This window comes from Plasmodium brasilianum, chromosome 12 (genome assembly GCF_023973825.1).
Source record: "Plasmodium brasilianum strain Bolivian I chromosome 12, whole genome shotgun sequence".
NCBI lineage: Eukaryota > Apicomplexa > Aconoidasida > Haemosporida > Plasmodiidae > Plasmodium > Plasmodium brasilianum.
In genome coordinates, this window is record NC_090125.1 from 2461449 (window position 1) to 2474585 (window position 13137).

A 13137-nucleotide genomic window follows, 5' to 3' on the forward strand; every position below is an offset into this window, starting at 1 on the left:
AGAAACTAGAAAATGTGGAAAACACCCTAACTGTTCTCTTTCTTATTTTTATATAATTAAAAAAAAAACGTTTTTTCTTTTTTTTTTAAATCTTAAATTAATGTAGCTTGAAGAATAAATAAACGTACATTGTTAAATGAGAATTATACATATTTAGCTTATTAGCTTATTAGCTTATTTCGATGTTTATAATATAAGTACACCATTCATAGGTTTACTAATAATATATAAAGTGCGCAATCATTTATATATATATATATACATACATAAATACTTAAACGTAATATAACTGTCCATACATATGAAAATATACATCTAAATGTAAATATATGTATACATGAATTAGTATATCCTTGTGTACTTTATAACTTTTCACACATTCTTCTTTCATTCAGATCTGTGCATAATACTTAGTGGGAAATTTTTTATTGTTATATACTCAATTAAAATATCTGAAAAAGTTGAATAAATTTTTCTAAAAAGTTTCATAACACATACTATCGAATTCAATTACTAATGTACTTGGACTTATTCTGTCTATACAAAAATTAATTTCTTTCCGAAATATGAGAAACATATAAAAATTAAAAAAAAAAAAAAAAAATGGCAATTTTAGTAAAGAATTATGAACCATCTTTAGTTGATATATCAGTCAAGGATTTTATAAAATTAGGAATCCATGGGGTTTACACGACCATGAAGACAGTGATATCTTATGAGTATATTTTTAACTTCACATTACATATGAAAAATTTGCAAAAGTATTCTACAAACTTTCTGAAATTGCAAGAAAATGAGGAAAACAAAGAGTGCATATCTCATATTTTAAAGAGTTTAACATTAGAGAACATACATAAAAGTAGTAGTAAAAATATTAAAAGAGGTTTTGAATTCTTAAATTCTTTAAATGATGACATAAAAAAAAAGTATTTCAGTGAAAATTCAAATTATATGGTAATGATTACTATAATTTGGGACACATGTAATAATGAGACTGTTTCCTTAAAAGAACCTTTTTCTATTTTATGTTATATAAAATGTTTACCAAAGTATAATAGCTATGTGCAAATTGATATAATGTGTGGTAAAAGAAAAATGCCAAATATAAAATATTCCGATGTATTTGAAGTACGAGATAAATTATTAAAACTGAAAAGTGAAGACAGTCATGAAGTAGTTTTATATAATGAAAACGATGAAATAACGGAAGGATTAACCTGTAATTTTTTTTGTTTTTATAATGACACACTGTACACAGCACAGGACGATTTAGTTCTTAAAGGTACCGTACGAGAACAAATAATTAGTTTATGCGAACGAGATGGCATAAAATTAAAAAAAGATTCTATTAATATACGAGATATTGAACTTTTTGAATTCTGCTTTATATGTTCCACAACTAGAAACATTTTGCCTATTAAAAAAATAATACTTTTTTCTAAAAATATGAAAACATTTGAAAAAAATATAGATCACCCAATTTTAATTAAGTTACAAGAAAAAATAATGGAAGAAATAGAAAACAAAAAAGAAAAATATGATGTACATATTTTTTAAAGAAAAGTATAAAGCCTATACGCGTTATGCGTATATATACAGTATATACATATATATTACATATATATATATATGTACACTTACCCAGTGCACGTAATATATGCATCAAATGGATGATTCGTTCACACAAATTTTTCTTTTATTTAACCTTTGACCTTTATATCCTCTTTTTAATATTTTTTTATTTTTCATTATTATTTTTCTTTTAACACATTTCTTATGTATTATTTAATTTTTTTGAATTATAAAATAAAGAAACAGTTTTCTTTTTTCCTTTTTTCCATTTTATGATTTCTTTAACTTACACATATTTTTTGTTTTCTTTTTTTAACAAACTGCCGATAATTTTGTTTTTATTTTTTATTTTTTTTTGCTTATTTCACTGTTTTTCCTGCATGTTCAGAAATTTTTTAAAAATATTAAAAAAAAAAAAAAAAATGACAAATATCACCATATTTTTATAGCATGCTCATAAATATTTTTATATTTTATAAAAATAAATCAAAAATAACTAAAGAAAACTAAAAAATGAATCATATAAGTTTTTTATGATCCTTATTTTTAATTGTTTTATCTCTACTTTTAAAGTTATTATAAATAAGATAAAAACGCCTTTTCTTTTAAAGCTGTTTATGCTCACACAATAAAGACTTTAAACGCTTGAAAATATTCCATTTTAGCTTAATTTCCGAAAAAATTGAAATGTACGATATATATATATATATATATACATACACATATATACAAATACAGGCACCTTTTCCCTTTTTTATCTCTTGTTAAATGTATACATAATCATATGTATAAATGAAGGTGCATATAATTATTTACACATTAAGTATTTTTAATTTTTATGTTCATCCTTTTTTTAATTGTTTATTACACAAAACAAAGGTTTTTTTTTTTTTTAATGTGACTCCAAAAACCTCGATAGTTATTTTAACCAATTTAAGAAAAATTAAAAGTTTAAATCATAATACTAACGTATTTATTATTTATGGAACATTATTTTTATATAATTTGTTTTGGAATAATCTACTGTAACATAAAAAAGTTTTAACATATATTTATATTTACCTATATGAACATTTTTTTAACCCCATTCATGTTTCAAAATGTATCATTTATACACATATATTTGTATGTAATACATCAAGTCAAAACAAGCAATAGTTAATTACTTAAATTCAACGTATCCGCATAACTACAATTATGTTTTCCAAAAAATTATTTAAAAGCTTTAAAAAAAATAGTTCATTAATCTTCTTCTTCATAACATTAATCTATTTTTTTTACACATATGTCTCCTTGTTTTTGTTTGTATTCAAAAACGCCTTATTTTGTCTATTTCTGAGTATATCAGTGTTTTACATATGTTTTCACTTTATCGTAAGAGCTTTAACCTACCCGGGAAGTTTATTTATATACTTCCATAAGGTGAATAATAAGAAAAAATAAAAAAAGTAAAAATGAAAAGAAAGTAAAAAAACCATAAGTTACAATTTTATAAGTAAAAAGAATTTCATTTTTTTTTTTGTTTTCCCCTTTTTCCCCCATTCAGACGAATTATGATAATAGAATAGAACTATGTAAATTTTATATGAAAGAGTCTCTGAAACTGTCCCTTATAATAAGTGACATTCGAGCAAATGTTAAGGAAATAATTCAGAAAGAAAATAAAACAAATATTAATCAAAAAATTAAGTTAGAAGAGTTGTTTTCAGATTATAACAATAAGGATAAATATTTCAACTTTTTCAGTAGTTTATATATATTTTATACATTATATATTAGTTATTATCTATATGTTAATTTGGAAGAACAAACAGATTTTAGTGATGAACAATTAAATTTTTATTATTATTTAAAGTTTTTTATGATCAAAATAAATGAAATAAAAATATATATTAATAAGGATGATATAATATACCCAGATACATTTACGGAAATAAGAATACACAAGGATTTCAATGAGCTAGTAAATGAATTCATAATAAATAGAAACCCTTCATACGGAAAAACGTGGGAAGATAACATAAAAAAGGATTGTAACTCAAATTCACCATTTCCAAAATGGATATTCGGTCTTCAAAAGTATCTATTTAATAAGAACAGAAATGGGTCTAACGTTGAGGAGGAAACAACGGCATTTCTAGCCGAAAAGAGGGACGATGAAGAAAATAATGACAATGATAATAACAATAGTAATAATAATAATTTCATAGGAAGCAAATCATACAGTTGTATACCTCACAGCAGTCACTACAAAGAAAAGGAAGACCTTAGTAGTTGCCGTGAAGATAAAAAACAGAATAAATCTATTAACGATATAAAAAGTAAAGATCACAATACGAAATTTAATTACGATATTGTTAATAACATCCCTTCTAATTACGTTGACGTAAATATTTTAAGTTTATTTTATCATGAAAATTATGAAAAGTCTGTAACTCATGTTAATTATAAAAAATTTTTTATGGTTATGAACTGCCATCAATTTTTGAAACTATTAGATGATCTGATGTTCTTTCTGAATAAATTAGGTGATCTTTTTAAAATTAATACTTTAAAAGAAAAAATGGAAATAACTAAATTTTTACGTTTTATTAATAATTTTACAAAAAATCACATAGCAGGAACAATGGATTTATTTAAATATGAATTAATATATAAATATTACGGAAAGCAACAGTATTTATATGTTAATAAGGCGAAAATAGATTGTATGTTTATACCATGTAAGAAATTTTTGCATGATAAAATGCAGAAATATATGGATTTAAAAAAATCTGGAAAAAAGTGTATATTTAGTAATGAGAATACCTCAAAAAATAGTAGTGTCTTTTTGAATGCTTTTAATAATGAATTTTATAATTATATGTATGATAATGAATATTTATACGATATACCAGTAGTATTATATTTTAACCCAAATGGGGCATATTATGAATTAAATGCTTGTTATTCTGGAACTCTTAATTTTTATTTAGTAAATAATATTAATGTTTTCGTATATAATTATCGAGGGTATAGTAAATCAAGTGGATATCCAAATCTTAATAAGAATAATTTAGATGCTTTAAAAATTGCTGAATTTCTTTTATCAAAAAAAGTAAAACATTTAGGGTTACATGGAACATCCATAGGGGGTCCCTTATGCTCATATGTGTCTTATCATTTATGTAATTTTAATAAAACAAAAAATAATACAGAATTCATGGATAAATTGTTTAAGAACGAAAATCACATAAAAATAACATACAAACAAATAAATAAAACAGTAAGATTAATGAGTAGAAAAAAAGATAAAATTTTAAATATTTTGTTAATACCTGTCAAGTATGTTATATTGTTGTTACAGTTTATTATATTATTTAAATTAAAAATATATAATTTCAGGATGAAAAAAAAAATTAACTCATATAATGCTCAAAGGAGAGAACTACGAAACAGTAATGATCATTTAGAAAAACCATGGATATCCTTTGTATGTATTGATAAATCCTTTTACAATATTGAGGAAGTAGCAAAATATATGGTAGGGGAATATGCTTACAACGTTTTACAGTTTACATCTTATAAATTGGATATAACAAAATATTATATGAATTCGAACGTACCTAAAATTGTAATTTATGATAATGAGGACGAAATAATTCATTATATGTCAATGGTAATTACAGGAGTGTCCAAGGAAATATCAAAATTATATAAAAATAGTAAACTTTATATGAATTTACAAAAGGGAGAATTTAACAGTGGTGAGCACAATAAATGGAGTGATGAAAATATGGATGATTTGTATCCCCTAGTAATGAATAATGACAAATGTTATAAAGATAATACTATGAAAAAGTGGAATATAGTGGTTAAGTTGTTACGCGATAATATAACTGATAAAGGGAGTGATTATGATTATACGTGTGACGAGATGAGCAGTGAAAATAAAAAAAGTGTAGTTATTTCAAAAGAAAAACCTATTTTTATTGATACTTTAATTATAGATGAATATATAGACAGCTCATGGTTTGATAATAAATTAAATAATATCGATTTTAGATTATTTTTGCAAAGTTGGAAAGTATTAAATGATTGCATTTTATTTCTTAATAAATCGTCTACAACAAATAATTCATTTATTTCAATAGGCTTAGAAACGTACAAATCTATCATGTCCTTATACAATTCTAAGGAAAATGAATTAGAAAAAGAGACTCATAATGCAATCTATTGTATTTATAATGATAATATGAGTTTTATGAATAATTTTAAAAAGGCAAATTCTAATTATGATGACTTTATAATGATAGGATGTACTAACAGTGATGAAGTTTTTAAAAAAGCAAATATATATGATATGTTAAAAGAGAATGAAGAATTTAAACTTGAAATGGAAAAGTTAAATAAAGTGTTAAGAGATATATATATGTCTAAAAGAAAAGAAGTACAAAAAGTTCATTTTACGTATAGTGGATTTTTCTTAAAAGATGATTATTTATACGATTATATAAATACAGAGAGCAGGAATAATAAAGATCAGCCTGCTTTTAACATAGAAGATATAGACATAATAAATTTTCTAAATCAATTTAGTGATTCTATAAGTAAAATGGTGAATGCATTGAATTATAATTTGAATGCATGTGGACAACTGTTTAAAGAATTGAATAAAATTCCTGAAAACGAGAAAGTGAGTTTTTTAAAGTCATTTATATCCCGAATGAAGGTTTTCGGTTCTTACCCATCTCAATGTTTTGTTTCATCAAATAAGAAGGAATTTTGTAATTCGTTTTATCAAATTCCTATTATTTTATCGAATTATTGTGAAGATGATGTGTTAAATAATATGGGTGATGTGAACGATGATATGTCCGTTTCAAGTAAGCAGAAAGAGGAAATATATGAAAGCTTAAATTCAGACACGGATACTGAGGATAATGAAATTATTTTAATACATAGTCATAAGGAAAAAAGAAGAAGTAAAAATAAAAGAAAACCAACAAAAGATGATTTTGAAATGGTTAACAATTCTATATATGATTGCAACACTTCAACTCCGTATATAACAATAAAGAAGTCTCTATTATTACATGATCTAATTATTTGTTTGAATTATTTTAAGAATGATAATGGTTTGAAAGAATTTCTTATATTTTATAAACTAGATGAGAGCACTTATATACTAGATATTAAACAGCTGATATTACTTTTAAAAACAAATAGTGATAATACGAGTGGTGGTATATGCTTTAAATCTAATAATTTTCTTGATATATTCTCAAACGATATGGGAATAGACACAAATAATGTACATTTTCCAGGTGAGTTAGAAAAGTATGTAAGTTGGATGCGATTAAACAACAGAATGAGCATTTGTAAAATATATCTTTCTTTAAAGAATGAAATAAATAAAATGAAAAATTATGCAGAAAATTTAATTTCTGAATATAGAACTATTAATCAAAATACAAATATTCACTTCACTATTTTTTTGATTTATCGTATATTAATATTTAAGAAAATACTAACGCACACTTATATTATTTATACATTTATGCAACGACTGAATAATTCATTAGATATAAATTTAAATAAAAATGAAAAAGACCAAAACATAGACTTAAAATCCTTAGAGCCTATTTCGTCCTTTAATATTTATTATAAGGACTCTTACAAAATATATGCACCCAAGTAAAAAAAGAAAAAAATATTTACCTCCTCACAAAATTGCTAGTATAATTTTTTAGTTATTTTGCGCATTAAATGTTTTGCAAATGTTCCAATATTTTGCTATTTTTTTTCTGTATTTTCACATTCCGGTTCTATTTTTTAGCCTTACTTGTTGATGTAGTTTTATTCGTTGCATATTACTTTTCACATCTGTACATTTCATTATCGTGTATGTCTCGATCGTACATCTCACTTTTTGTAAATTTTTATTTTTCTGCAGAGTTTTGGGTTGTCCGTTGATGGTAAACTGTGGACATAATGGTACTTTAAATAAGGAGGATCTAAACTTTTTCAACATTTGCTTAAATTTTTTTTTAAAGCAAAATACCTAATATAAATTAATAAAAAAAAGTTCTGACATGATAAGGTGAAAAAGAAGCAAAAACGAATTGTAAAACTGAATGAACAAACAAATAAAACGGGCGAAGGGAATAAGAAGTATAAAACGAATTATTCTTAAGATCATTTAGGTTTTATAAATAGATAAAAAGATAAAAAAAAAAAAAAAAAAGTGGACTGACAAACATATAAATAAAAATGTTAATCAAATCTTAGACGTAAAATGTAATCATACGTATATGTTCATGAGTGTGGCCTTTTTGTAAAACTATGTTCCATATTAATATTAATAAATGTTCCACTTTGATGATAAAAAAAAAACAGATAAGATCATGCCTATGGTACAACCAATAGTCGTAATTACAACCCCATTTTTATACTTGCCGAATCCATTTTTAAACAGCTTTTTTGTTTTGATCACATGTGTGTAATTAAAATCTGCACATATGGAAAAAAAAAAAAAAAAAAAAAAAAAATTACAAATTTAATTTTAAAATTTAAATATTATAAAACAGTATAGCACATATTTTTACATTTTAATAAATGTCAAGTAAAAAAATTATTATACATATGTTTTCTCTATTCATGATAGCATACTATTAGTTTTTATGTCATATTCTTTAAAATAAATATAATGCTCCTTCTTATTAATTTTATCATTCGAATATATGTTTTGTATTTTGATGTTTTTTAATATAGACGATTGGTCTAAATTATTACTTTTCTTTTTGAAAACATGTTTTAATTCGTTAACTAATAAACTTATTTTTTTCATTTTCTTAAATGAACTGACGTTATTTATTTATTTTTTTTTTTTTTGATAATATTTCAAGGCTGGATTAACAAAATACTTGTATAATTATTACTTTTGTCCTAGAGCACTTAAAGGTGTGCGCTTGTGAATATATACAAGTCCAAAAGAGTAAGAGAAAATACCAAAATAAAAAAATAAAAAATACATACACCTACGGAAAAGTTCCTTTTATATTTTTCTAGTTGCCATGAAATTAAAAACAAACAATTTAAAATGAAAAGTGTTTACACAAATATGATAATCAAGTGCGTTTTATTTGAATATTTAAGTTTTTATACTATAAATTATCAGCTTTCCATTTTTGAAGTTTCATTTTTTGTCTTTCTATATCTTTTAAAACACCTTCATATCTCCTTTCATAATCTGAATATTTTGTTTTCTTCACGTAACAGTATATGCCAAAGCTCAAAGCACAAGATGACAATAATAAAATTTTCCCGTAATTATTTTTCATAATACCTTTTTAACAACGAATTTATATATTTATATATTTATATATTTATATATTTTTATATTTACGTATGTATGTATGTATGTATATATGTAAATTCCAGTGGGTCACTGTAGCTAGATACTTAACTATAGAACATTCTGAAATAAATGAAACAAAAAATATATATATTTGCAGCACTCCAAAAAATATTAGCACCTAATTAGGCAAATATATATATAAACATATATATAGCTTTTTTGTTCCTTTTGGGATGTATATATGTACGTATTTATATTTTATTGCGTTCATCACGTTTATGGGTTTCCGATTTAAGAATATTTTAAGGAATTTATTATTATATCTCAAGGAAGTAAAGATCCCTTCAAAAATTTAATACATTTTTATACAAAAACAGTGCATAGCAATATTTATACATATCAACAAAACACTTCATCAAAAATTTTCAACTTTTTACTTTGAAAAAAAAAAATAAGAATAAGTCTTCAAAAAAAATTATAAATGAACAAACAAATATATCAACATACAATACTATATTTTCAAGTTTTCTTATCAAAGAGAAAATAATTTAAATTTAAAAAATAAAAAGTCATTAAGTATTTAGAATATGTATAAATTTATTTCCTAAAAACTAAAATAAGAGTTCCCCTCTTTTACTGAGCCAATATTAAATATGGGACATGAAAAAAAAAAAAAAAAAAACCCATAACCTTCTTGTTTCTTTTAAAAATATTTTAATAAATCATTGCGTACAACAGTATAATAAATATATACTTTAAAAAAATAGTAATTACAATGATTAAAAATGTACACGTAAAGGAAAAGGGTTCTAAAAAAAAGAAGCAAAAATAAATTATACACATAAAAAAAGAAAAACAAAAGGAAGAGCAGAATTAAATTATATGAAAAATAAAGTATGCATCATAAAATCAATAAATAGGAATTGTTAATTCAGTAGATTTAAAAATTCACCAATAAGAAAAACATAAAAATGGAAAACGGAGTGTGTAATGTTTTAATAGTGTATATATAAATATTTATTTATATATATATATATATATATATATATATATATATATTATGCATACACTACACGTGATATAAGTTGCAGGATTCTTGTACAGAAATATCTTCTTCAATTTTTCCCAAATAGGATGCCATTCGATAAATCACTTTTGAGAAATATGCCATTCTACATAGAATACAATGGCTTAGGACACTACAAATATACATATACATACATATACATATATATTTTTTTTTTTTTCTTCTTATTTTTTTCTCTTTCATCGCTATGGAGATTAATTACATTGGGCTGTTAGATTCGCTGTTTACAAAATAGGATAAAAAACTTCAACACCTATTCCACAAAATACATTGTCTCCTTCCTTATTTCTGCTAATCCTCATAAATCCATTCTCACCCCATTTAGTACCCCATGAATTTTTTATAATCCAGTAGTACAACATTTCATCATCCGAATTGTGAGAACTTGTTCCTTTTTTTTGTAAACTGTTACTACTACTGTTACTGTTTTCTTTTGCAAATACGCTAGCCCTTTCCACTTGTCCATATCCAATTAGGAGAACGGAATGATTCAATTCCTCTGTACACGAACCATTAAAAATACCCTCGAAATAAAAAGCGAATTCATCTGTTACACCGACATTAACAGACACAGGTCCCACTTCGTTAAGAGCACGTATTAATTCATTTTCCATTACACCGCCAACGGATGTTAAAGCTACTTTATTTTTGCATCTATAACTTAGACAAAACAAATTATCGATTGCCCTATATTTATAATCTTCATTTAAACATATTCCATTTTCAACTCCATAAATAAAAGAATAAAAAGGATGTCCTCCATCACATCCAAAATTTAATTTAGAACAATCTACTATCTCTTGTTCACTTAAAGTTAAAATTGTGTTATTATTGTTTTTTGCATAAATACATTCAACATTACCTACACTAGCAAAGGCCCAACATGATCCACATAACATTTGATCTTTCGGTTCATGTACTATACCCTTTTCTCTATAATCTAGATTATCTGGTAGATCGCCAAAAATGCTTTTACTCTTTTCTACTTTATTGTTTTGATCTTCTTTTTTTCGTGTGCTCTTAAATGGGACTACGTATTTTTCTTTCAAATGATTTGGTATAGGCAATAATTTTTTAAAATAATTTTCGAAATCTTTTTTGGAATAGTCACTGAACTGATTTAGCTTCTTTTTATATAAAATATTTTCCATTTTATTATATGTTTCAATACTTATATAATTTCTTTTAAAATTTTCGTATTTTTCCATCTGTTCATTTATATCTTTGTACTTCTTATTGTACTCTTTCATATAAGAATTAAATTGGGATGCATATTTTAGGTTATCATATGTACTATCAACTTGTTCATTAACTTCTACATTTTTCTCATTATTATTTGTACTATTCCTATTATTATTATGTTCATCACTAAAATGATGGTATGCATTTTTTGGTGTCACATTTTCATCATTTTCATTACTATTTTGTTTCCTTTCTTGAATCTTTTTTTCTTCTAAACTATTTTTTAATAATCCATGTAACATTTTGGCTAGTTCCTCTCTATTTTCCTTACTCTTATCATTAACAAGGCGTTTATACTTTTCCATCAGTTCAGCATGATCTTGGCTTTTATTTTTTTCCATGTTATTTTTATTATTATCATCATCATCATTTTTTTTTCCCTTTTTTTTATTTTCCATGTTAACTGTTTCATCGTCTTTTATATCCTTTTTATTTTGTTCCTTATACTTCTTTAAAATCTCTCTTAGAGTATCTATTTCTTCATTGTTTAAAATTCCACCATTTTCCTGCGTAGAATTATTTTTGTTCTCATTATTCGTAAAGATAGTGAAGTATAAAATTACTGCACAACACAGAATAAACGTCATAAATGCATATGTACATATTTTGAAAATTCTTCTTTCATTCCTTTTTAAATATATTTGTTTTTTATTAATAGCTTTTAAACCAGATGAGGTCAAGCTAATGCCACTCTTTTTTATATCCTTTACCATGTTTATATAATATATTATATGTTTAAATATACTTTTTAAACTTTGGAATGTATTATAATAAAAAAAAAAAAATAGTCATAAAGTGAATTTTTAAAATGTACCCTCCTAATAGTGAACCATCAAATCAAAAAGAAGAAAAACAAAAGAAAAAGGATCAACGCAAAACAAATAAAAGTATAATAATGCAGTAAAAAATATAAAATATAATTCTTGCTGTTTAATAAATCCCCATTATACATGTACATTTGCGGTACGTAATAATATATTAAAAAAATAGTAAGAAATGTATATATTCTATTATAACGAGTACAAATTTTCAATACTAAAAAAAATAGTAAAAAGCTGTAACAATATTCATATGCATGAAAATGAAGGCATGCTTTTATTATTACTCTTCCTGTTAAATTTTTTCATTTCTTTTAAAAAAAAGAAAAAAAAAATTCTCGCATGGGTTGGTATTTCAGTACAATATCCTATTGGAACTTTCGATGCTTGTTATATACTACATGCATATACGTAAATTTACATTTTCATTAAAAAAAAAAGAAAAATAGAAGGTATAATTAAATGATAAAAAAAATATAAAGGAACGAAAATTCGTTAACCCAAAAATAACCTGCATTATTTTCTTTTTTACAGGAAAAGTACTATTTTTTTTTATTTCAAAAAGGTAATATTATTTTTGTATAGTAAAAAAGGTATTGCATTTTAAGTTGTAAAAAGTAATACTTTTATATACACAATGGTAAAATACTTCATGGTAAGACGTAATATGCTTTAAGCAAAAAAAGTAATACCTTTTTCATAGCAAAAAAAAAAAAAGGATATAAAATTTTACATATATACATAATTGAATTTTTTGAACAACTTTACGCTCATATGCTTTACCTTTCCCCACTTCTCAATGTAGTAGTACTATCATTTTTTACCATTTATTGATAAACGAAATAAAAAGGAAAGAGTGTAACATATGAACAGCAAGTATGCTTCTTTTTCCACGGTACTACATTATATAAAAATTAAAGGAAATTAAGTATAAAAAAGAAAAGAAAATTTTACACGTAATATGGATATATAAACATATACTTGAACAATCTACATGACCACATATATTTAGAATATACAAAGTATGTTCATTTGATAGTACGTTAAATCTTTTTATTTTCCAAAAAAGATACTCATAC

General features: G+C 23.8%; 3 protein-coding genes across 3 annotated transcripts; 1 reads left to right on the top strand and 2 right to left on the bottom strand.

Annotated features, from left to right (window-relative positions):
- Positions 1–603: 603 nt before the first annotated feature.
- On the top strand, positions 604–7619 carry MKS88_004504 (aminodeoxychorismate lyase; the record flags this gene model as incomplete). The annotated part of the gene is made up of 3 exons (XM_067217685.1): positions 604–1542; positions 3119–7248; positions 7508–7619. The coding sequence occupies 3 exons, from the start codon at positions 604–606 to the stop codon at positions 7617–7619; spliced, it is 5181 nt and encodes a 1726-aa protein (XP_067072089.1).
- Positions 7620–7912: 293 nt separating this feature from the next.
- On the bottom strand, positions 7913–8401 carry MKS88_004505 (uncharacterized protein; the record flags this gene model as incomplete). Its single annotated transcript, XM_067217686.1, has 2 exons — positions 7913–8064; positions 8224–8401. The coding sequence occupies 2 exons, from the start codon at positions 8399–8401 to the stop codon at positions 7913–7915; spliced, it is 330 nt and encodes a 109-aa protein (XP_067072090.1).
- Positions 8402–10222: 1821 nt separating this feature from the next.
- MKS88_004506 (cysteine proteinase) lies at positions 10223–11953 on the bottom strand (the record flags this gene model as incomplete). Its single annotated transcript, XM_067217687.1, has 1 exon — positions 10223–11953. The coding sequence occupies one exon, from the start codon at positions 11951–11953 to the stop codon at positions 10223–10225; it is 1731 nt and encodes a 576-aa protein (XP_067072091.1).
- Between the last annotated feature and the right edge of the window lie 1184 nt (positions 11954–13137).